Source organism: Hypanus sabinus, chromosome 4, assembly GCF_030144855.1.
Source record: "Hypanus sabinus isolate sHypSab1 chromosome 4, sHypSab1.hap1, whole genome shotgun sequence".
Classification (NCBI taxonomy): domain Eukaryota; kingdom Metazoa; phylum Chordata; class Chondrichthyes; order Myliobatiformes; family Dasyatidae; genus Hypanus; species Hypanus sabinus.
This window is the reverse complement of record NC_082709.1, coordinates 160,195,114-160,221,147: the sequence shown is the minus strand read 5'-3', so window position 1 is coordinate 160,221,147 and position 26,034 is coordinate 160,195,114. Positions and strand designations below refer to the sequence as shown.

Sequence of the window (26,034 nt, the reverse complement as noted above, 5' to 3'; positions counted from 1 at the left end):
ATCATCCAAAAGACAACAAGCTGCACAAATACAAAAAGACAGAACAGGAGATGAAAAGATGCAAATTAATATGACATTACATGAAATGCTAAACATGAAAATTATGATGTTACGAAAGAAATTAATACAAAAATGAACAGCAAGATAGAACTCATGACTAATCACTAATTGGATGGCAAATCAGAAGACGCTATTCTTAAGAAATTGAGTATCTGTCTTCAGGCTCCTGTACCTCATATCTCCATGATGGTAGTAAAATAAGAATCACCTTTATTATCACCAACATGAAACTTATTGCTTTGTGTGAGCAGCACAGTGCAAGACCTTGAAAAATACTATAAGCTTTGATTTTAAAATAAATAAAGGCAAAAGAGGAATAATGAGATAGTGATCATGGACTGTTTAGAAATCCATTGGCAGAGGAGTAGAGGCCACTCTGAAAATGTTGAGTGTGAATCTTCAGGCTCTTGTACATCCTCCTTGATGGCTGCAATGAGAAAAAGGCATGTCCCAGCTGATGAGGATCCTTACTGATGGACGCTGCCTTCTCAAAACAAAGAGAAAATGTATGCGATGGTGGGCTTGTGCCTGTGATGGAGCTGACTGAAAAACTACTACGCTCTACAGCTTTTTCCCAATCCTGTGCATTGGAACCTCAGTACCAGGCAGTGATGCAAACAGTCAGAATGCTCTCAACCGGTCAGAAATTTGCCAGAATCTTCAGTGATAGACCAAATAGCCTCAAATTCTTACCACATAATCCATATTTTGAGCCCAGAATGGATCCTCTGAGATGCAGATGCCCAGAAACTTGAAGCTTCCCACTTTTTCCTCTGCTGACCCCTCAATGAGGACTGGTGTGTGTTCTCCCAAATTCCCTTTCCTTAAGTCCACAATCAATTCCTTGGTCTTGCTGATGTTGAGTGCAAAGTTGTTGCTGTGACACCAGTCAATCAGCTGAACTATCTCGCTCCTGTACACCTCGACACCATCAATGATTCTGCCAACAGAGGTATCATCGGCAGATTTATAGATGGCATTTGAGCCATACCCAGCCATGGTCACTTGCTTTGGAGTAGAGTAGAGAACTGGGCTAAGTGCACATCCTTAAGGTATGCCTGTATTGATGGTCAGTGAGGAGATGTTATCACTGATCAGAACAGACTGCTCTCCCAATAAGGAAGTAAAGGATTCAGTTATTGAAGAAGGTAGAGGCCCAGGTTTTGAAGCTTGTTGATCAGGACTAGTGGGTATTGAAAGAAGAGCTGTAATCAAAAAGCAGCAGCATGACATAGGCGTTGCCCAGGTGCTCCAAAGCTGAGTGGAAAGTGAGTAAGATAACCACCAAATGCAAGTAGACCTGTTGCGGAGGTAGACAAATTGCAATGGGTCCTTGCTCAGGCAGGAGTTAATTCTAGTCATGACCAACTTCTCAAAGCACTTCATCATGAATGCCACAAGGCATGTTCCGGATGGTAAGAGTCTTCGGTGATGGATACCACCTTGCTGAGGTGTTAAAGTAGAATCTGAATAAAACTTGGGAGACCAGCTTCTTATAGCTACAACAATTTATTGCGCATCCTCCTGCAGGAGTTTGAGACCCAGTTATGAGAGGTAAGGCATGTAAGTACTGCCACTATCCGACAAGAGGGCCTCCTCTCTCCGGTTACAGCCGCATATTTATGCATAGTAATCCCCATACATTACTGTTGTAAGATGTCATTTGAACTGGTACGCCCACCAAGCCTATTGGTGAGAAACTTAGTTACAGATAAGACAGTTCACTAGATCAAGGCTTAATTACAGGTGGATGTGCTGTCCAGTCCTTATAAGTTATTCCCTTTGCTAGGCCCTGACTTAATTACAGATGGATGTTCATTCCAGTCCTTATCAGTGAGTCCTCTTCTGCCTACACAAACAAGGGTAGAGTACAATGTTATCAAACTTTCAATGTCTTTCTGCAAGCCAAGGAGAACTGGTAATGAGGCTGTCTTAGCTAACTGCTGATGACAGAGTTTACTTCAGTTCAAAAATTCCTATTCAGTCCCAATTACTCTTAAAAATTATTTTTTTATATCCCCAATTCCTCAGAAGCACTGCTTTTGTAAATGTCCTCAATAACTGGAAGTGTGTGCCTATGAGGGAGCTGGCTGAGTCTATAGCCCTCTGCAGCCTCTTTGTAACTAATCAGAATGCTCTGCCACAAACTTCATCTGTAAAAATTTACAACAGAATTAGGTGACATTAACGATCTTCAAACTCCAAAGAAAGTTTGCTGGCATGCCTTCTTTATGATTGCATAAATGTGAAATGGCTGCTCTCCCTCTATGGCATGTAACTCTTCCTTATAAAAAGAGAACCAAAAACTATACACAAAGCTATACATAGTGTAGTCTTGCTTGGCTCAGTATAGCTACAATAAGAATTTCATTTCCCTGTATTTAAATCCTCTGTTCTGATCTCTTGCTAGTCATTGCTGAATCACATTTCAAATAGTTTTTCAAATATCACTGGCCATTATGAATTAATTAAATACGTTCCATTGCTAAACTAGCATCATAACCACCAGTCCAATGTCCCAGTGTAGCTCAACAAGCATACCATGCATCTCAGTAATTAGCTTTGACTTGTCTAATTATGGTCAGCCTATCATTCCCAAACTCAAACTCCATCACAATACAATCATTCTTCCCTTGCCGTTCTATTTTACGCCAGCTGACAGTGTAGTGACATCAACACCAGACTTTGAGATGAGTGCTTCTGGGTTTGAATCTAGTCAGCTCCTTGCAGACTTTCTGTTCATGTTGGGTTGAGCATCAGGCTAGTAACTCAGCCTCGTAAAAAACAGACAACTGCTAAGGAGACAGCAAAGGTTGCCACCGAGGCACTGCAAAGTGCGGAGAGGAACAACAATACTCTTCTCATGATGAATTCCATGAACTCTTTCTCTAAACTGATTTTGCAATGTGACAACAAAATGAGAATGTTATTTACATTTGAAGTAATGGGATAAAGCCAATGACAGTGAGTTTTAGACTAAGGCGCAGACAGGAGAGGTTTAGGACAAAAGCCTTTGACCAGCTTTAAATGCTACTGATATCTCAAGAGGGCAGAAGGTGACTGGACATCTTACCCATCCTCAAGACAGGTAACCTGACAGATGCCCAACAGAAAGTTTAGATTAGTCTGTCTTACAGGAAACAGAGCAGAATAGGACAATGAATAGATCCACCGGGGACGATGGGCATTTATAGACATCAAAAACCAAAATCAAAGTAAAAATTAATTGTTCTCAATTGCAAACATTATTTCCTTCTCATTTGCTTCCTTTCATTGAGATTGCCTGCTTTTCTGACCCGTTAACTCTATCCTCGACTCTATCCTCTGTAACTCTAACTCTACCCACCCCTAATTAAGTATCAAGTGATGCTAACGCCCATTAGGCCACCAAAGACTTTAAATTAGCTTTCAGGAAGAAGCAGCTGGTGTTGGTTAAGTGATGAAACAGTGCCAGTAAAGGAAGAGAAAATAATACACTGGAGCAATCAGTGTGTATGGTTCAAAAAACAATGTTTTGTATTCCCGAGTTATACTATACAGATAAACATCCAGATTTTCTCAGACTGGATCCAATGCTTAGTGCCTGCTTGTTTCTCCTCAAGTCACACACATTCTGACTTAGAACTACATCATTGCCTCTTCACAATTGCTCAGTTTGAACCACATGGCTTCCCCAGGAGGACTGGCATATCCATCACCTTTCAAAACTTAGGGATTGGTAGTGAAGTCCTAGCCTTGCCAGTCACTTCCCACTTAAAACTGGCAGGTTGTTTAAATAAATAGTGCAAAGATAGAAAAACAGTGACGTACTGTTCATGGGTTCATTGACTGTTCAGAAATCAGATGGCAGAGGAAAACGAGCTATTCCTAAAATGTTGAATGTGTGTCTTCAGGCTCCTGTTACTCCTCTCTGATGGTAGAAATGAAAAGATGGCTTGCCCTAGGTTATGGGTGTCCTCGATACTGGAGGACACCTTTTTGAGGTATAGTCGTGCTTTTTAGGTATTTGAAGGTGAACTTGATGCCCATAATGGAACTGGCTGAGTCTACAACCCCCGACAGTTTATTCTGACCCCTCCGTACCAGTTGGTGATGCAACCTGTTAGAATGCTCTCCTTAGTACATCTGTAGAACTTTGCTAGAGTCTTGGGTTACATACCGCATCTCTTCTAACTCAAGGAAATATAGCCGCTGGCGTAACATCTCCATGAATATGTTAGGCCCAGGATAGATCTTCAGTGATGTCGGCATCCAAGAACTTGAAACTGCTCACCTTTTGCATTGCTGACCCCTTGAAGAGGACTAGTGTGTATTCCTCAACTTCACCTTCCTGAAACCCACAATCAGTGCCCCATGGGCAATCTCTGCACCCTGCTCCTATAGTTCAGTCCACACAGCTGTACAGCAATAGGACCTCTTGACTGTTTAATCAAATGTCAGACAGACAGACAGAGAAACTTTATTGATCCCGAGGGAAATTGGGTTTAGTTACAGCCACACCAACCAAGAATAATGAAGAAATATAGCAAAATAAAACCATAAATAATTAAATAATAAGTTAATCATGCCAAGTGGAAATAAGTCCAGGACCAGCCTATTGGCACAGGGCGTCTGACACTCCGAGGATGGAGTTGTAAAGTTTGATGGCCACAGGTAGGAATGACTTCCTATGATGCTCAGTGTTACATTTCAGTGGAATGAGTCTCTGGCTGAATGTACTCCTGTGCCTAACCAATACATTATGGAGTGGATGGGAGTCATTGTCCTAGATGGCACACAACTTGGACAGCATCCTCTTTTCAGACACCACCGTCAGAGAGTCCAGTTCCACCCCTACAACATCACTGGCTTTACCAATAAGTTTGTTGATTCTGTTGGTGTCTGCTACCCTCAGCCTGCTGCCCCAGCACACAACAGCAAACATGATAGCACTGGCCACTACAGCCTCGTCCAGCAGATGTTAAAGGACCTCAGTTTCCTCAGGAAATGTCAGTGTAGGACAAAGAATTTGACTTGGTTCCAGGCACAGCAGCATGTTGTTTAGATGGACGCACTCCAGGAACTAAGAGTGTTGTAATGAATCAGTTTTCTGCAAAGCACTGCCAAATGAAGTACCAGAACGCTAGGTGTTCTCATTGATACTCCAGTAACTTTAGAGCATTAATACTGCAGTATTAGGATAATGATAACATCACATGAGAAAGAAATCACTGCTATCCTACTTCCTCTTTCCATTCCACACATTCCGCAGCAATCTGCAAACACTTCCAGCAGATGTTGGGCTCTCAACCTCAGCAAGTAGTAATTGGTTGGAAACTGACATTTAAAACAGAAGGCAACTAAATGATAAATGTTTCTTCCTAACAACTTCTCACTCTTGCCAGGAGCAGACTTTCTTTACAACGTACAAGACGTTGCCCTGAGACCCTAGATCCAGCACTTTTCTGTAAATAATCTCATCTTCAAGAGACAGTCAGGCCAAAAGCCTGGGCACATTGTTAGATACAAGTCCCAGGAATCTGTATTTACAGGAGCAGATCTAGTCTCTGGGGAATTCACCACTTTGTCTCCTGACCTCTGTTTCAAACTTGGAAGCAAGAACTACATACCTTGGAGGCACAGTCACACACTGAGAATTGCTGCCTCCTCATGCTCCACAGATCCATGCTTGATCCAAGCCCAAATACCGTATTGTAATTATATTATGATTCCCATTCCTGTTCTGACATGTTGGATTTAGGCCTCCTCTTGTGCCATGATAGGGCCTGATTTTAACTCAAGAGACGGGAGTTAAAATAGATGAGGAATTGATGAGGGACAGTACCACAGCTGTACAAAGGAAGAACATTGTGGAGGGGTCATCTGCTAGATCAGTGTGAGTGGAAGTCAGAGACAGATGGGGAGCAATCATTCCACTGGGAGTAAATAACACTGGACAACAAAGATTTTGCTTCCCGAATACCTTTAGGTGTATCTTATGAATTTTGGGCTACTGATCATGAAAATCACCATGAAATTTTCCTATAACACACCATTTTTGAAATCACTTATGTTTATTATTTCAATTCATAATTCAGATCAATTAAAATGTTGCCTACAATGTAAGCTGGTAAGTTTCCTATCTTGTCCAGGCATGCTTGGGCATGCTTAGGCGGCATGGCTGCAGCATGGCAGGACAGGTTTTAGTAATAATTATTGGGTTCAGGACTGTAAGGATCAAATTTGCTGTCACCAGCCACAAAATATTTCTATGAAGGATTTTGATATTTGAGACAGATGATTCCCAGAATAACTGATGCCAAGATTAAGGAAAGCATTTTTGCTGGTCCACAAATCAAACAGGTCATCAATGACAGGCAGTTTGAAGAATTTCTAGTGGGACAGGAGAAAATCACATGGAAGGCATTCAAGGAAGTTGTTGCAATTTTTCTCGGCATCGACAGAGCACCAAACTACATGCAGCTGGTTGAAAGCATGCTTCAAGCATATAAAACCATGAAATGCAACACGCCATAAAGATTCATTTTCTGCATTCCCATTTAGACTTCTTCCCTGCAAATCTTGGCGCTGTTAGTGACTAGCATGGTGAAAGGTTTCACCAGGACATTGTGATCATGGAGGAAAGATACCAGGGCAACTGGAATCCATCAATACTGGTGAATTATTGTTGGACACTTAAGCAAGAAGCCTCAGACAGAGTACAAATGAAAACCATTAACAAAATATTTATAACTTAGTTGAACTATTGCAAAGCATCAGCACCATTATGCAATTAAACACATTATGTTCAATAAAATTTAATTTGTTGTTTCTCCAAATTCCTATGTGATACAAGTATTCTGAAATTATATTTGTGTTCATCTTCCAGCAGTCTATCATAAACAAAAAAAAATATTCTGAGGAAGCAACACTTCTGAAAAAAATTGTTGTCCAGTGTTATAGGCCCCCACAATGGCAACAGGAACACAAAGGAACAGATTAGTAGGCAGATTTTGGAAAGGTGTAAAAATGACAGGGACTTATCACAGGTGACTTCAACTTCCCTAACATCCATTGGTTCCACTTCATGGAAGTGGTTTAGATGCAATAGAAGGATACCTGACAGAATATGTCAATAGGACAGCTACAGGAGAATCCATAGTGGATTTGGTACAAGACAATGATCAGATGTAAAACCCCTCAGTGGGTAAGCATTTCAGAGATAGTGACCATACTCCCTGACCTCTGGCATTGCTTTGAACAAGGTTAGGAGCAGAATGCACAGGAAAATATTTAAATTGAGGGAGGGCTAATTATGTTGCTATTAGGCAGGAAGTTTGGAGCTTAAATTGGGAATGGATGTTCTCAGAGAAATGGACAACAGAAATGTGTTGGCTGTTTAGGGAGCACGCAGAGTTCTAGATGGGTTTGTCCCACTGGGACAGGGAAAGGATGGTCAGGTGAAGGAACCATGGTTGAAAAGAGAGGTGGGAAATTTAGTCAAGAGGAGGAAGCATACTCAAGTTTAGGAAGCAAAGATCAGAAAGGGCACTGAAAAGTAGTAAGGCAGCCAGGATGGAGCTTAAGAAGGGGTTTAGGAGCAATAGAATGGGATGTGGGAAGGCCTCGATGAGGAGGATCAAAGAAAACCCCAAGGCGGTCTAAATGTATGTTAAGACAAGGGAGTGACTAGAGTGAGGTGACATCTAATAAGTGATAAAAGAGGAAGCATGCCTGGAGACAGAGGAAGTAGGGAGGTCCTTAATGAATACTTGATGAATATGGGATTTTTGAAAAACGTTAGGATACACAGCTCCCCAGCGCTGAATGGGATATACCCCCAGGTTACTATGGGAAACGAGGGAAGATTTTGCTGTACCATTGGTGATGATTTTTGCATCCTAATTGCCCAGTCGACTACCTGAAGATTGGAGGATGGCAAATGTTCAAGAAATGTAATAGCATTAACACTGAGAATTATAAACCAGTGGTGGGCAAATTATTGGCAGTATTTTTAGTAACAGGATTGACAAGTATTTGAAGAAGTATTGTTTGATTAGGGATAGGCAGTAGAGCTCTGAGAAGGGAAAGTCGTGCCTCACAAGCCTAACTGACTTTTTCGAGGAAGTGACAAAACGAATTGATGAAGGCACAGCAGTGTATTGGAGTGTACTGGATATTAATAAGGAGTGTGACAAGATTCTCCACAGTAGGCTCATCCATAAAGCCAGAAGTCACGCAATTCAGAGAAATCTGTGTGTATTCAGAATTGGCTTGCCCACATAAGGCAGAGGTGGTAAACGATGGAGTGCATTTTGGCTAGTGGATCTGTTCTGGGACCCCTGCTGTTTATGATTTTTATTAGTGACTTAGATGAGGGAGTGGAAGGGTAGGCTAGTAAGCTTGCAGCTGACACAACGGTTCAGGCAGCTATGAACACTGCAGAAGGTTGTCATAGGTTACAATAAGACATTGGGATAAAACATGCAGAGTTGGGACTGAGAAGTGGCAGATGGAGTTCAAAACAGAAAAGTGTCAAGCTGTTCACTTTGAAAGATTAAGGTTGAAGACAGAATACAGGGTTAGTGTGAAGGAATAAAGGGATCAAAGGGATCTTATGGTCCCAAGGCCACAGATCCCTCAAAGTTGTCCTGCAAATTGATAAGGTAATTAAGATATATGGTGTGTTGGCTTTCAATCGTCAAGGGATCCAGTTCAAGAGCTGTGAGGTAATATTACAACTCTATAAAATTCTGGTCCGACCACACTTGCAGCATTGCCTTCAGTTCTGGTCTCCTCATTATAGAGCTTTAGAGAATACCAGGATGCTGCCTAGATTAGAGAGCATATCATATGAGGAAAGGTTGAGCAAGCCTTGAGAGGGTTTTTCTCTCTGGAGAGAAGAATGAGAGGTGATTTGATAGGTGTATAAAATGATAAAAGGCATAGATAGAGTGGACAGCAAGAACTTTTTTCTCAAGGCAGCAATGACTAATACAAGAGAACATACTTTTAAGGTGGTTAGAGGACAGTAGGAGGAGGATTTCAGAGGTAGTTTTCTTTTCTTTACACACAAATGAGCATGAAACACACGGCCAGGGGTGATGGTAAAATCAGAAACATTTGAAATATTTCATAGGGTCTTAAAAGGCATATGTAGGAAGGAAGGGTTAGATTGATCTTGCTGTAGGTTAAAAGGTCTACATATCATCAGGGGCTGAAGAACCTGTACTGTGCTGTACTCTAAAGTCATAGAGCACTACAGCACAGAAAGAGATTCTTGAAACGCAGCTTGTCCATGCCAATCTGCTATTCTCCCGAGATCCATTGACCCACACCTGGACCATAGCCCTCCTATCTATGTACATATCCAACTTCACACAAACGTTGCATTCAAGCCCACATCTGTTACTTACGCTGGCAGCTTGTTCCAACATCCCTGGAAAAGAGTCCTATGATCCAAAAATCTGAAGCCCTCCCTCCTGCACCAACTTTTGAACTACATGACGAAATATATTTTTTTCCTATTTTTAGCCACACTAGCTCATGGCACAGGAAGCCATTCTGAGACCACCACCCTGGAGATCCTGCCCTTTAACTTAGAACCTACCTCCCTGAACTCAATTTGTAGGACCTCATCGCCCTTCCAGCCTATGTCACTGGCACCAACATGGATCACAACCTCTGGCTGCTCACACACCCCCTTAAGAATGCTACTGTCTCTGACCCTGACACCTTGGAGGCAACATACTACAGTGACATGCAGAAGTTTGGGCACCCCGGTCAAAACTTCTGTTACTGTGAATAATTAAGTGAGTAGAAGATGAACTGATCTCCACAAGACATGAAGTTAAAGATGAAACATTCTTTTCAACATTTTAAGCAAGATTAGTGTAATATTTTTGTTTTGTACAATTTTAGAATGAAAAAAAAGGAAAGGAGCACCACGCAGAAGTTTGGGCACCCCAAGGGATTTGAGCTCTCAGATTACTCTTGTTCACATGGCTAGATCACAGTCATCATTAGGAAAGGCCAGGTGATGCAAATTTCAAAGCTTTATAAATACCCTGACTCCTCAAACCTTGTCCCAATAATCAGCAGCCATGGGCTCCTCTAAGCAGCTGCCTAGCACTCTGAAAATTAAAATAAATGATGCTCACAAAGCAGGAGAAGGCTATAAGAAGATAGCAAAGCATTTTCAGGTAGCCGTTTCCTCAGTTCATAACATAATTAAGAAATAGCAGTTAACAGGAATGGTGGAGGTCAAGTTGTAAACTTTCCAAGAGAACTGCTCGTAGGATTGCTAGAAAGGCAAATGAAGACCCCCGTTTGACTGCAAAAGACCTTCAGGAAGATTTAGCAGACTCTGGAGTGGTGGTGCACTGTTCTACTGTGCAGTGACACCTGCACAAATATGACCTTCATGGAAGAGTAATCAGAAGAAAACCTTTCCTGTGTCCTCATCACAAAATTCAGCATCTGAAGTTCGCAAAGGAATATCTAAAGAAGCCTGATACACTTTGGAAACAAGTCCTGACGACTGATGAAGTCAAAATAGAACTTTTTGGCCGTAATGAGCAAAGGTATGTTTGGAGAAAAAATAAGGGTACAGAATTTCATGAAAAGAACACCTCTACAACTGTTAAGCACGGTGGTGGATCGATCATGCTTTGGGCTTGTGTGGCAGCCAGTGGCACAGGGAACATTTCACTGGGAGAGGGAAGAATGAATTCAATTAAATACCAGCAAATTCTAGAAGCAAACATCACACCGTTTGTAAAAAAAAAGCTGAAGGTAAAGAGGATGGCTTGTACAACAGGATAATGATCCTAAACACACCTCAAAATCCACAATGGACTACCTCAAGAGGCACAAGCTGAAGGTTTTACCATGGCCCTCACAGTCCCCCGACCTAAACATCATCAAAAATCTGTGGATAGACCTCAAAAGAGCAGTGCATGCAAGATAGCTCAAGAATCTCACAGAACTAGAAGCCTTTTGCAAGGAAGAATGGGTGAAAATACCCCAAACAAGAATTGAAAGACTCTTAGCTGGCTACAAAAAGCATTTACAAGTTGTGATACTTGCCAAAGGGGGTGTTACTAAGTACTGACCATGCAGGGTGCCATTTTCGTTTTTTGTTATTTTGAAACAGTAAAAGATGGAAATTAAAAAAGTAATCTTGCTTAAAATATTAAAGGAATGTGTCATCTTTAACTTCATACCTTTTGGAAATCAGGTCATCTTTTACTCATTTAGCTATTCACAGTAACAGAAATTTTGACCAGGGTGCCCAAACTTTTGCATGTATCTGGGAATCTTGTTCTTGTCCACAGAACTTCCTGTCTGTTTCCCTAATGAATGAATCCCTCTCACCACTGCTCATCTCTTCTGCACTCTTCCCTTCTGAGTCACAGAGCCAGAAACAGTCTGCTAGGTCATCTCTGCCCCTCCCACAGTATCCAAAACAACATACTATTTTCTACTCCAAGTACAGTATCCACAGTAATATATACCGTTCTACGCTCTATAATTGTAATGGCATTATTATTTATAGCAGCAGACAACTAAAGTTAAAGGTGCTACCTTTCAACCTTCACCTTCAAATACATTTAACTTACAACTCTTTAAACACGAAACCTTTGATTGAAAATACGTTACAGATGATACATTTCTGGTCACAGATTGACTTCTTTATTGAGTTATAGTATAACTTTATGGGTACTCATGATGAAGCCCAGTTACCTGGGCCATCCTCTACTTCTGTAAACCACAAACAGACCTTTTAAATTAATATTTGTACTTTTAAAAGTGCAATACAACTTCCAGTATTCCAGCCACAGAAATATTATACTGGTTGACCTTGTAGTTTGACTGAAAGTGTTTATAGCAAACATTTTAGAGTCTTGCAGTTGTACAGTAAGAGAACATGCCATTCATTCTAACTTCTCTCCCACCCCTGATCAAGATGTCTTTCCAAGCTACTCCCACTTGCTCATGTTCCTCTAAACCTTTTCTATTTAGGTATCTATCTAAATGTATTCTAAATATCGCAATTGTATCCATCACTACAGCTCCTTTTCGCTCTTTGTTCCATACACCCACTGCTGAGTGTGAAGTCGTTTCTCGGGTACCTTTAAAATCGTTACCCTCCCTCCTTAAACCTATGCCGTCCAGTTTTAGACTCCCCTACACTTGGGGGATAGGGGAAGACAATAAATGGAGCGCAGGATCATTAACAATGTTGATAAACAGAGGTACTGTATCTACAATCCAAGCACATGATCAAACAGGTTGTTAGGACAGCAAAGCAGACCTTTGGGTATATTTGCCTTCATTAGTCAAGACATTGAGTTCAGGAGCTAGAAGTTACATTGCAACTTTATAAAGCACTGATTAAGCCACATTCAGATTATTGCATTCAGTTCCAGTCACTGTATTACAGGAAGGGGTGGAGAGTGCAGAGGAAGTTCACTATGACATTGCCTGGTTTAGAGCATAGCCTATGAGAAGAGTTTGAAAAAGCCGTTTCCTCTAGATTATCAGAAGCTGAGGGGAGATCTGCGAAAATTTTATAAAGATTATGCAAGGCAGCCAGTAACTTTTTCCCAACACTAAGATGTCTAGTGTATTTAAGGTGAAAGGTGGGAAAGTACAAGAGGTGTGCAAGTAACCTTTTTCTTTTAAAAAAAAGTGGTGGAGGCCCAGTAATGCCAGCAGTGGTAGAAGAGGCAGATAGCATAGGAACATTTCAAGGACTCTCAGATAAGCACACACATATGCAAGGAAGGGAGCAGATTAATTAGCAGGCACTGGTTTAACTAGCTCAGCACAAGATAATGGGCCCTAGGGCTCCTCCTGTGTTGGTACAGTTCTGGTTTACAGTATTTTCCCTGGGGTAAAGGAGGCTGAGGGATTGACATGATAGGTATATAAAATTACCACAGACATAGGTAGGATAGATAGTCAGGGTCTGTTTTCCACAATAGGAGTATGTTAAACTAGAGGCTACAGGTTTAAGGGGGAAACACGAGGAAACCTGCAGATGCTGGAAATTCAAACAGCACACACAAATATGCTGGTAGAACACAGCAGGCTAGGCAGCATCTATAGGGAGAAGCAAAGTCCCTATTTAAGTAGGTTTAATCGATGTCCCTATTTAACTAGGTTTAAGGGGAAGAGGTTTTGGGGGAGGGGTTTGGAAGGGGATCTGAGGTGTAAATTTTCCGACACGAAGAGTATTCGGTACCTGAAATGAGCTGCCAAAGGGGGTGTAAGAACAGTAATAACATTTAAGAAGCATCTTAATATGTACCTGTAAGAACAAGGCAGAGAGTGAAATGGAATAAATGCAGGCAAACGGATTTAATAGACAGGCTTGGCGGTTGGCATAAATGTAAGTGGGCACAAGGCCCTGTTTCTGTTTATAATAATTTATTTTTGCAAGATCCTATTTCTGGACCTCCCCACCTCAAAAAAATTACTACCTCAGATTAAGACAAACCGAAAGTAGTCTTAAAGATTTTAAAAAGCAAACACGAGGAAATCCGCAGATGCTGGAAATTCAAGCAACACACACAAAATGCTGGTGGAACGCAGCAGGCCAGGCAGCGTCTATAGGGAGAAGCACTGTCGATGTTTCAGGCCGAGACCCTTCGTCAGGACTAACTGAAAGGAAAGACAGCAAGAGATTTGAAAGTAGGAGGGGGAGGAGAAAATGCCAAATGATAGGAGAAGACCGGAGGGGGTGAAGTGAAGCTGAGAGCCAGAAAGGTGTTTGGCAAAAGGGATACAGAGCTGGAGAAGGGAAAGGACCATGGGATGGGAGGCCCAGGGAGAAAGAAAGGGGGAGGGGAGCACCAGAGGGAGATGGAGAACAGGCAGAGTGATGGGCAAAAAGAGAGAAAAAAAAGAGGGGGGAGAAACTAAATATATCAGGGATGAAGTAAGAAGGAGAGGAGGGGCATTAACAGAAGTTAGAGAAGTCAAAGTTCATGCCATCAGGTTGGAGGCTACCCAGCCGGTATATAAGGTGCTGTTCCTCCAACCTGAGTGTGGCTTTATCTTGACTGTTGAGAAGGCCATGGATAGACATATCAGAATGGAAATGGGAGGTGGAATTAAAATGTGTGGCCACTGGGAGATCCTGCTTTCTCTGACGGACAGAGCGTAGGTGTTCAGTGAAACGGTTTCCCAGTTTGCGTCAGGTCTCACCAATATATAAAAGGCCACACCGGGAGCACTGGATGCAGTATACCACACCAGCCGACTCACAGGTGAAGTGTCGCCTCACCTTGAAGGACTGTCTGGGGCCCTGATTGATGGTGAGAGAGGAATTGGTTAAGTCTGGAATCCAAAAAGAAGTGGAGAGCTTTGAGACCTTCCTGGTGGGGGATGGAAGTATATAGGGACTGGACGTCCATGGTGAAAATAAGACGGTGGGGGCCAAGGAACTTAAAATCATTGAAAAAATTCAAAGTGTGAGAAGTGTTACGAACATAGATGGGAAGGGATTGAACAAGGAGGGATAAAACAGTGTCAAGGTATGCAGAAATGAGTTTGGTGGGGCAGGAGCAAGCTGAGACAATGGGTCTACCTGGACAGGCAGGTTTGTGGATCTTGGGTAGGAGGTAGAAACAGGAAGTGCGGGGTGTGGGAACTATGAGGTAGTGGATGGGAGATCCCCAGAGCTCATAAGGTTGGTGATGGTATAGGAGACAGTGGCCTGGTGCGCCTTAATGGGGTCATGGTGAAGGGGTAAATAAAAGGAGGAATCAGAGAGTTGCCGCTGTGCCTCAGCCAGGTAGAGGTCAGTATGCCAGACTACAACAGCTCCCCTCTTATCAGCGGGTTTTATAGTGAGGTTGGGATTGGTGCAGAGGGAGTGGAGAGCAGAGCGTTCGGAAGGAGCGAGGTTGGAATTGGAACAGGGCGTGGTGAAGTCGAGACGATTAATGACAGCTGATATTCACAACTCAGACTCCAGCACCAGCAACGCAGGTTCCAATGACCGTGGACAGCTTCAAAGCGATTGTGCAGCCACCGACTGCGACTCCAGCCTTGAACTCCAGGCCGGGTCTTCACATGCTGCGATTGTGATTCCCGTCTCCCCTTCCCCCACCACCACTCTGCAATCCCCTCTCCCTCAGATCCCATCGTCAGCTCCTGAGCCCTCAGAGGCTCCATCTTCCTCTCGCCCCAACCCTCCCCTCTCCACTGACACTACCAGCCTCCCTCCCCCCTCTGATCCCATCTCTCATCCGTGCCGGGTCTTCACCATTCCCTGCGACCTTCCCCTCTCTGAGGCAGAGTGCTCTGTCCTCAGTAAGGGCCTCAGCTTTGTCACCCTTCACCCACACCTCAGCGAGTTCCGCGTACGCCATGACGCTGAACTCTTCTTCTGGCTCCGTCTCCAAGCATACTTCTTTGGCAAGGACTCTCCTACCCCCACCAATGACCCCTTCTCCCGTCTTCATGGATAATTGCCAATGGGACATCAACCGTCTCGAATCACCACACCGTGTTCCAATTCCAATCTCGCTCCTTCCGAACGCTCTGCTCTCCGCTCTCTCCGCACCAATCCCAACCTCACTATAAAACCCGCTGATAACGGGGGAGCTGTTGTAGTCTGGCATATTGACCTCTACCTGGCCCAGGCACAGCGACAACTCTCTGATACCTCCTCTTATTTACCCCTTGATTATGACCCCACTAAGGAGCACCAGGCCAATGTCTCCTATACCATCACCAACCTTATCAGCTCTGGGGATCTCCCAACCACTGCCACCGACCTCATAGTTCCCACACCCTGCACTCCCATTTCTACCTGCTACCCAAGATCCACAAACCTGCCTGTCCAGGTAGACCCATTGTCTCAGCTTGCTCCTGCCCCACTGAACTCATTTCTGCATACCTTGACACTGTTTTATCCCCCCCTTGTTCAATCGCTTCCCACCTATGTTCATTACATTTCACATGCTTTGAATTTTTTCAATGATTTTAAGTTCCCTGGCCCCCACCACCTTCTTTTCACCGTGGACGTCCAGTCCCTATATACCTCCATCCCCCAGCAGGAAGGTCTCAAAACTCTCCACTTCTTTTTGGATTCCAGACCTAACCAATTCCCCTCTACCACCACTCTCCTCCGTCTAGCGGAATTAGTTCTTACTCTCAATAATTTTTCCTTTGGCTCCTTCCACTTCCTTCAAACCATGGGCACCCGCATGGGTCCCAGTTATGCCTGCCTTTTTGCTGGCTTTGTGGAACAGTCCATGTTCCAAGCCTATACGGGTATCCATCCCCCACTTTTCCTTCGCTACATCGACGCTGCATTAGTGCAGCCTCCTGCACGCATGCTGAGCTCGTTGACTTCATTAACTTTGCCTCCAACTTTCACCCTGCCCTCAAATTTACCTGGTCCATTCCTGACACCTCCCTCCCCTTTCTTGATCTTTCTGTCTCCATCTCTGGAGACGGCTTATCTACTGATATCTACTATAAGCCTACAGACTCTCACAGCTACCTGCACTATTCCTCTTCCCACCCTGTCTCTTGCAAAAATGCTATCCCCTTCTCACAATTCCTCCACCTCCGCCGCATCTGCTCTCAGGATGAGGCTTTTCATTCCAGGACGAAGGAGATGTCTTCCTTTTTTAAACAAAGGGGCTTCCCTTCTTCCACCATCAACTCTGCTCTCAAACGCATCTCTCTCATTTGCCGCACATCTGCCCTCACCCCATCCGCTCACCACCCCACTTGGGATAGGGTCCCTCTTGTCCTCACCTACCACCGTATAATTCTCCATAACTTCCGCCATCTCCAATGGGATCCCACTACCAAGCACATCACTCCCTCACCCCCTTTCTGCAGGGATCGCCCCCTACGTGACTCCCTTGTCCATTCGTCACCCCCATCCCTTCCCACCGATCTGCCTCCTGGCACTTACCCTTGTAAGCAGAACAAGTGCTACACCTGTCCTTACACTTGCTCCCTCACCACCATTCAGGGCCCCAGACAGTCCTTCCAGGTGAGGCTACACTTCACCTGTGAGTCAGCTGGTGTGGTATACTGCATCTGGTGCTCCCAGTGTGGCCTTTTATATATTGGTGAGACCTGACGCAAACTGGGAGACCGTTTTGCTGAACACCTACGCTCTGTCCGCCAGAGAAAGCAGGATCTCCCAGTGGCCACAAATTTTTCTTCCTTTTTAAATCTTTTGAATGATTTTAAACAAACATAAATAAAACATTGAGTAAAATAGCTTGAGAGTACATAATTAATAGGTCAAGGTATAAATACAAATAGTTAATAATCCATATATAATAAACTCCCAAACTCATAGTGGTTACAGAAAATGGAAAAAAATAAGAAAATAACCCCCCAAAAAACAAAGAAAAAACTAACCTAACCAACATGGGCCATTGCATTATATCAAATACACACAGTAGCGTCAATAGCTCTGCATCTCTATTCAAATAATTAAAGATGATAAGAATAAGGTTTAGGAAAAGTCAGTTTAGCTCATATGAAAATGTTGAATAAATGGTCTCCAAGTTTCTTCAAATTTAACTGAAGGGTCGAAGACAACACTTCTAATTTTTTCTAAACTCAAACAAGAAATAGTTTGAGAAAACCACTGAAACGTAGTTGGAGAATTAATTTCTTTCCAGTTCAACAGGATAGATCTTCTAGCCATTAATGTAACAAATGAAATCATCCGCCGGGCAGAGGGGGATAAACAACTATTATCACCATTGGTAAACCGAAAATTGCAGTAACAGGATGAGGTTGCAATTTGATGTTCAGAACTGTTCAAGTAATATCAAAAATATCTTTCCAATAATCTTGCAAACAGGGGCAAGACCAAAACATGTGGGTCAATGAAGCGACTTCAGAATGACATCTGTCACGGGTTGGATTAACATGAGAATAAAATCGAGCAAGTTTATCCTTGGACATGTGAGCCCCATGTACAACCTTAAATTGTATTAGGGCATGTTCAGCACAAATAGAAGAAGAATTAACTAATTGTAAAATTTTCTCCCATTGCTCTGTGGGTACAAGACAGTGAAGTTCTTTTTCCCCATTCTTTCTTAATTTTTTCAGATACCCCTGGCTGTATTTTCATGATTATATTATAAATGATGGCTACTAAACCCTTCTGACAAGGGTTCAGAGCTAGAATTTTTTCCATAATATCCATTGGACATAATTTCAGAAAAGACTAAGATATTCAAAAAATTTCTAACTTGCAAGTATCTAAAAATGAGTTTTAGGCAAATTATATTTATTGGACAGCTGTTCAAAGGACATAAAGCTGTTATCTAGAAATAGATCATGGAAACATGTTATACCTTTTGTTTTCCATACACAAAGGCTTGGTCCATAAAAGAGGTCTGGAAAAAAAGTTAGATATAATAGGGCTTGATAAGATAAACTTATTCAAGCCAAGGAATTTACAAAATTGAAACCATATTCGTAATGTACGTTTAACTATAGGATTAGTTATTTGTTTTTTAAGTTTAGATAAAGCAAAAGGAAGTGAAGATCCTAAAATAGAAAACAATGAAAAGTCTTGTACAGATTTACATTCCAAATTTACCCACTGTGGGCAAGGTACTACAACTGATTCTTGTGTCCAAAATATCAAATATAAAATGTTAACTGCCCAGCCACATATTTTAATGCCACGTCCCATTCCAATTCTGATATGTGTATCCATGGCCTCCTCTACTATCAATATGAAGCCACACTCAGGTTGGAGGATCAACACCTTATATACTGGCTGGGTAGCCTCCAACCTGATGGCATCAACATTGATTTCTCTAACTTCCGTTAATGCCCCCCCCTCCCCTTCTTACTCCATCCCAGATTTATTTATTCCCTCCTTTTGTTCTCTCTCTCGGCCTATATTCTCCATCTCCCTCTGGTGCTTCCCCCACCCCACCCTTTTCTTTCTCCCTAGACCGCCCGTCCCATGGTCCTTTCCCTTCTCCAACTCTGTATCCCTGTTGCCAATCACCTGTCTGGCTCTCAGCTTCACCCCACCACCTCCAGTCTTCTCCTATCATTTCGCATTTTCCTGTCCCCCTCCTACTTTCAAATCTCTATCTCTTCTTTCAGTTAGTCCTGACGAAGGGTCTCGGCCCGAAACGTCGACAGCGCTTTTTCCTATAGATGCTGCCTGGCCTGCTGTGTTCCGCCAGCATTTTGCGTGGTCTTAAAAGATTGTCAGCATCAAAACTTTCAAATGATTTCCCCCTCCCACAAAACAAGAAATAAAAGATCGGAGGTCAACAATCCGAAGACAGTATTCAACAACAAAAATAAAACAGTTAAGGAAAAATAAAAACGATACCGTTATAAAAAGGAGAGCTTACAAGTCTTCTTCAAAGTGAGCGGAATATAAGTTTAAAAAAATGCACCTTGCAAACTGGCCAGTTACAGACCAATTAAAATTATGCTGCTGTACCAAAAGTAAATGCGACCTACGGAACCCTTTGCTTTCTGCCTGCGTTATCTCAATCTTGGAACTTGCACCACGGCCCCACAGGGCGAAAGTTTTCTGCTGACCGAATTGCAGCCCTTGATTTCACCAAGACGGCAAGTAAGCAGCCATCAAAGCCAAAAGCAGGTACTTTTGGTTAAAAACTACCCCAAAATCTGTACAAATGGTGGAGAAATGCAACGTTGTGTTTTGCTTACAAACTTATCGTCTTCTTGTCCAAATAGCGCGAGTTTTTACAATTTAAAAAAAAACTTTAACAAACTAAAATCATATTTACCTTATGGTATTTTCCTATAAGCAATTAATTTCATCACGCGCGAGAGCATGCGTTTCCTATCAACCATTTCTGACTGGTCTTCTGAAGTCATTAGCTGAAAACCGATGACAGGAGCTAACAAATCCCCAAGTATTAAAGGGCTCTCAGCTACCCAATTTATTTTGCCGACAAGAAAATGTGTGCTTCAATGCAAGGTTCACTCATTCGCACGACTCTGATGTTCGCTGCCAGGAATTCTAAAGTTGCGAAAAAACTTTAAATTCACCTTTTTTTTATTAGGGGGATTCCAACCATGCCACTCTTTATGCTCCGGTTAACCCTTTCCCGCCCGTTCTTAAATGACTCCGGGTTTTCAGCTTCACTGCCAGCTGGTTCTACATATTGATCTTAAAATATATTATTTCCTCAAATTTGCGTTCAGTTGTTTTAAACGTGTGCTTTAATTCCTCACGTAGTTTCACTTTAAGGCTGATGGATACGACGACCTTAAAAGATTGTGTCATGTGGCTATATCACATTACATTTTTGAGCGGCGCCTGTTCTTTAGTTACTAAACTGACTGCCGCGAACATAATGTAAATTGTATACTTGAAAATTCATGTGATAAATAATTGAGAACGCAGTTCAAGAGACCCACAGATCTATATTTACTTTCCCTTTTCTATTTTCTAATTAAGATTTATAATTTAAATTATTATTCTACTTACTTCGATTTGTACTTCAGGGAGCGCGCAGCGCAGAATCAAACATCGCTGTGATGATTGTACGCTCTAGAATCAATTGTTTGGTGACAAAGTATATCGAAACTGTTATCCAGATCTACGACCGTTTATTCTGACGTAACTCTGTACCTTTCATAACCTGGAATGACTCCTTTACATTGGATCTAAAGTGTGTGAAACCTGTCTTTTACTCTTAACAGTGAGAATGATCCACGTGGCTTTTATTTGAAAAGTCTCTAAAATTTGAATTATGGTTTGTTTTAAATGTACTCTCACCTGAATTGCACACGCGTCGGCAGTACTGGTCTTGCACATAGAATTCACGGCTTTTGATTCCGGGGATGATATCGATCAGCTGTGGTAAGGGGACATTTAAATTCATGTCATTAAACAAAGAAGCATCCTTCTTTGTTTGTAGTTATATCAACACCAACGATTAAGAAACCACCCGATTAGGGTCCTGATGAAGGGTCTCGGGAAACGTCGACTGCACTCTTTTCCGTAGATGCTGCCTGGCCTGCTGAGTTCTTCCGGTATTTTGGGTGTCAACGGTTGCTTAGATTTCCAGCATCTGCAGATTTTCTCGTTTGTTAATGTTATGTTGGCGCTGGAATGTGTAGCGACACCTGTGGGCTGCCCCCACATAACCTTAGGTTGTGTTGGTTGTTAATGCTGTTACTTACTGTAACTGGGTGTCTTACCAGCAAAGATAGAAGAATCCGTTGGAGTCTGGTGGTACTATTTTCAAACAGTGTTTATTAGTAAAATATACAAATCAATATCAACAATGCAAATATATAGATAATACACGTTAACAATACTAAACCTAAAAGTGTGGGTATAATAATAATCAATAATAAACAAGCTCTATCGATGTCTAGGGGATAATGAATTGTCATATGTGAATATAAAGTTCAGTTCAGTTCATAAGTGCTGAGGTAGTTGTTGGTTCTTGTGTTTTCATCGTTGGAGAGAGAGAGAGAGAGAGAGAGAGAGCAAACAGTAACAGCTACAGCCAGGGAAACCTTCCTTTATGTTCTTGATCTGACGATGTGTTGTGGCCATTCAGTTATGACCCCTCTGTCCTTCAGCTAGACCGTTCTTCTGTGGTGGACTCGTCACCCAGGCAAGGGCGGACACACACACAAGCCCCCACCGGCCCTGCTATAACACTGTGAGTTAAACTGACCAATCCTTTGTTCAGTCTCCGATGCCCCACACCTTCTCGTGGGCTCCAACACTCAAGCAGTACTCACTAGTGTGTCTCCTGGTGTGTCTGAGGGGTGTCTCCCCAGACCTCACTTTTATCCCCTTATCCCCACTCACGGGGTCTCAGGTGTCAATCAGTTTTGAATGACTTAGTCCATCAAACCAGCCCACTCCAGCTGTCCACTGAGGAATTTTAATGAACAGAATTGTACCAAGTAAACAGCCCTCTCCGGAGCCATAAGTCTTTCAGGAGTCATAATATGGTGGGTCAACAAGTCTCTCTCCCCCGGTGTTACCTCTCCCTTGTCTGAAGCAGATGTTCCAGTCCCAGTATGTTTTCCCTTTGTCTCCCTTTCTCTCTCATTAGCAGTGTGGTAACAGTAACAGTTTGTGATACTCCCGGCGGGGGGGGGGGGGGGAATATGGGCAACTCTGTACCTTTCTGCCCATTAGAGCTGTTCATCCTTTGTAACAATGCAAACGACCACACTTCATGTATGTTTTATGTACGTGTGATAAACAAGTGAATCTGAAATCTAAGCACGTTAAATGTTTATATTAGCAAAACAGATGAGTCAGCTAAAAATCCTTTAATACCGAGGGTTTCTTATCTTCTGTCACCCTGTTTGCTGCTCATAGGTCCATAAAAATATACAACATAAAAACAGGCTCTTTGGACAAATTCATCTATGCTAACCAAGATTCCTCGCTATGTTAATTGCATTTGGCCATATCTTAATCCTCCCCTGTCCACATTTTTTAACCATTGTAATTGTACCTATTTCTATCACATTCTTGTGCAGCTTGTTCCACCTAACACATCCTCTGTGTGAAAAAACTTGTGTAACCCCCTGGGTCGCCTCAGGCTCGCTCAGCTCGTTCTTGTCTAGGGGGAGCAGCCTTTGGCCCCGCCAAACTGGGTAATCAGCTGGTGTGGATGCTGTGTGATGTCCCCGCCTCGCCCAAAAACAGACAGTACACCATATGCGATTAAATGAGTACAATTTATAAAGGTTACTATAACTAAGTGATTAATAACGACACAGTATATATGAAGAGAAAATTAAAGAAAAGGCGCCAAACTTATCAAAGTCCAAACCACTTCGTGCACAGCCGTTGGAGCTCAATTTCTGAAGTCTTCTGGCCTCCATTCGATCCCCTCCGAACTCCTCGACTCGCAGCTCAGGACCCTCCAAACTCCTCGACTCTGCAAACAGCTCAGGACCCTCCGAACTCTTCGACTCTCCAAACAGCTCAGGACCCTCCGAACTCCTCGACTCTCCGAACAGCTCAGGACCCTCCGAGTGGTCAACCAAGCACATCTAGCTTCATCCCCCCCTCCTCAGAGAATCTCCCAGCCTCGGACCCCCCTTTGGGGTCCGATCCTCGCCCAGCTTAGAGCATGGCGTCCTCTCTCTCGACCCCCTCATGCCGATCTGCCCAAAAGCCCGTCAACAAAAGCTTACAGACTCAGAAGAAAGAACATTAATCCCCATTTGGTTTACAAAGGAATACCATTCTCGTTATCAGTAAATTAGCATTCCTGCTAGTTAACAAAAGGAAACCCTTTCCCAACAGTAACAAAGAAAAAAAAGAAACCCCCTTTACACTTGCTCCTCAAATCCCCTGTAGATCTTTCCCCTCAGTTTAAACTAATGCTATCTTGATGTAGAATTCCCTCCCCCAGTAAAAGCCTATCTACTGTATCTATGCTCCTCATAATGTTATAAATCTCCATATGGAAAATCCTCCAAAAAGTTCTGGGTACGGACCAATCCACCCCTCCCACCGTTGAGCACATTTACACAAAATGGTGTCACAGAAAAGCAGCATCCATCAAATAGAACCCCCCCCCCCCCATCCACCACCACCACCCAGGACATACTCTCTTCTCACTGCTGCCATCAGGAAGAAAGTACAAGAGTCTCAGGACACACAGGTTTAGGAATGGCTACTACCCCTCAACTATCAGGGTCTTGAACCAGTGGGGATAACATCACTCAACTTCACTTGCCCCATCATTGAAATGTTCCTACAACCTATGGACTCACTTTCAAGGACTCTTCATCTCATGTTCCTAATATTTATTGCTTAGCTGTTTATTTGCTCAAATTGTTGTCTTCTGCACACTGGTAGAACACCCAAAGTGGCACAGTATTTCATTGATTATTATACTATTATGAATTTATTTAGTATACTTGCAAGAAAATGAATCTCAGTTGTATATGGTGGCATATACTGTATGTACTTTGATAATAAATTTACTTTGAACTTCAGCCTCCTTCACTCCAGGAAAAACGGTCCTAGCCTAGCAAACCTCTCCTTATAACACAAGTCCTCCTGTTTAGACAACGTCATTGTGAATCTTCTCCGCCCCATCTCTAGTTAAAGCACGTTCTTCCTATAGTATAGCTATCAGAGCCCCTGAGTTTTTCTGTTGAAGAACACTGCATAGGGCCCTGCCATTCACTGTGCATATCCTATTAAAATACATCACTTCACACTTACCTGAGTTAAATTCCACTTGTCTATTTTCCCAGTTGATCAAGTTCTCTGTCCACTGTAGGACATCTAGCGCTGGTCCCTGCAGCACAATGCTGGTTACAGGCCTCCAATCTTAAAAAAAAACCTCTCTACTACCCGCTACTTCCTTCTACAAAGCTTATTCTGTGCCCATACTGGCTAGCTGACTCTCGATCCTATGCAATATCATCTTCCAGACTAGTCAACCAAGACCTTGCTAAAATCTAAGCAACACACATGAAGACTTTGAGAGACATGATTTCCCACCCACAATGTTCACATTCATGAGAATGCTGGGTCCTGTTTAACAAGAACTCTCTTAAAAAAAGACAAGAGCATGCTATTTTGTGCTTCAGCAATAGGAGGAAAAATATCAAGACAGTAACAGTTATAGTGATTTCAGAAGATATTTTAGTGGTTGCAGATTCTAGGATCAAATAGGATTCTAGCACAGGAGAGATGTGATTCTAAGATATTTTAGCAGTTGCAGATATGATTCTGGACTCCCTAGTAAATTTAAGACATGGTTGTACCAACATGGTCTTCTACCAAGGCTGCTCTGGCTTTTCACAGTGTATGAGTTCCCCAGGACCACTGTAGAAGGCATCAAGAGGAAAGTCAACATGTGCCTGTGGAGGTGGCTGGGAATACCTCCAAGTTTTTTTTCAGTGGGGCTCTGCATAAGATCAGGCCAACTACAGCTCCCATTGTCATTGGTAGTGGAGGAGTTAAAAATGGCAAAGTATAGACTTATATTAACACTGAGGGACTCTGATGACAAGCTAATAAATCAAGTAGGATCACAACAAGATCGGGTTGAAAGTGGGCCACGAACTTGGCCATAAACCAGGCAGTGAGCTCCCTGCAATTGAGGACATCATCGGCAACCCACGCCTGGGACGGCAAGGCCTTGGCTCAGTACACTTCCAACGACAGGGGAGTGCAAGTGCAAGGGATAGGCATGATATAGTTCAGGCAGAGGTATGGAACCGTAAGGATGAAAGGTGGTCATTGAAAGCACTGGAGTTGGGGTCTCAGTGCATCTAGACAAAATGAGATCTTCCCAACTGCAAGGTGATTTGGGCAGAGCTTTAGAGACTGGAGCACTTCCACATTTCTTTCCTCCTGCGGTCTGCGTATGACACTCTCCCTACACATTCACAGCTGCACACATGGGGTCTGAGAGAGGACCCTATCTACAAGCTTTGTGCTCAGTAGAGTTCACTGGCACACATACTGTCAGGATACAAAACAGCTTTAACACAAGGACGGTATAGGTGGCACCACAATGAGGTCCTGCTGTCCCTTGCTGACACACTGTGGGAGAGGTGTAAAAAGAGACCAGCTGGCAGAGAGGCATAAAGGGCAGCCATTTTCATCAAGGAAAGGGCCACGCCAGTCATATCAAAGAGGCTTAAATCCAATGAGCTGCAAACTGCCAAATCATGGGAGATGACGGTCACTTTAAAGAGGAAGCTACAGTTCCCAGAGGTGGTGCAAACCACACTTTGATCAGATATCGTACTGTGGTCCACCAAAGACAGGAAAATCACTTGGTGGAGCTCACAGTATCATGGGAGGAAGGATGTGAGGAGGCTCATGAGAGGAAGGCCTTGAAGTACTAGACCTTAGTCCAGGAGTGCAGGGACAAAAGATGGCAGGCATCGCTATTCCCTGTAGAGATCGACTGTGGAGGGTTCCTGGTAAGGTTGGCATGGAAGTTGCTGTCTGCACTGGGCCTTGATGAAAAGGGCACG

At 42.9% G+C, this 26,034-nt stretch overlaps 1 protein-coding gene and 1 long non-coding RNA gene across 22 annotated transcripts in view; one reads left to right on the top strand and one right to left on the bottom strand.

Annotated features, from left to right (window-relative positions):
* The window catches only part of LOC132393410 (type 2 lactosamine alpha-2,3-sialyltransferase-like), a 134,264-nt gene that overhangs the window by 86,579 nt on the left and 21,651 nt on the right, over window positions 1-26,034 (bottom strand). For 2 of the 21 annotated variants that reach the window (XM_059968586.1, XM_059968587.1), the window contains exon 1: window positions 20,822-21,122. The exons of 1 other annotated variant lie outside the window; for it this stretch is intronic. In XM_059968586.1, coding sequence (XP_059824569.1) covers window positions 20,822-20,927 — 106 coding nt within the window. In that variant the 5' untranslated portion in view covers window positions 20,928-21,122. Of the gene's footprint in view, window positions 1-18,392; window positions 18,420-19,396; window positions 19,419-19,463; window positions 19,589-19,823; window positions 20,017-20,530; window positions 20,551-20,821; window positions 21,127-26,034 lie in introns of those variants that run through there. 18 more of the 21 variants (XM_059968595.1, XM_059968604.1, XM_059968599.1 and 15 more) reach the window with 15 other exon arrangements.
* LOC132393414 (uncharacterized) overlaps window positions 19,545-26,034 on the top strand; it is a 103,225-nt gene continuing 96,735 nt past the window's right edge. Inside the window, exon 1 of the long non-coding RNA XR_009511866.1 lies at window positions 19,545-19,672. This is a non-coding gene — a long non-coding RNA (uncharacterized LOC132393414). The remainder of the gene's footprint in view (window positions 19,673-26,034) is intronic.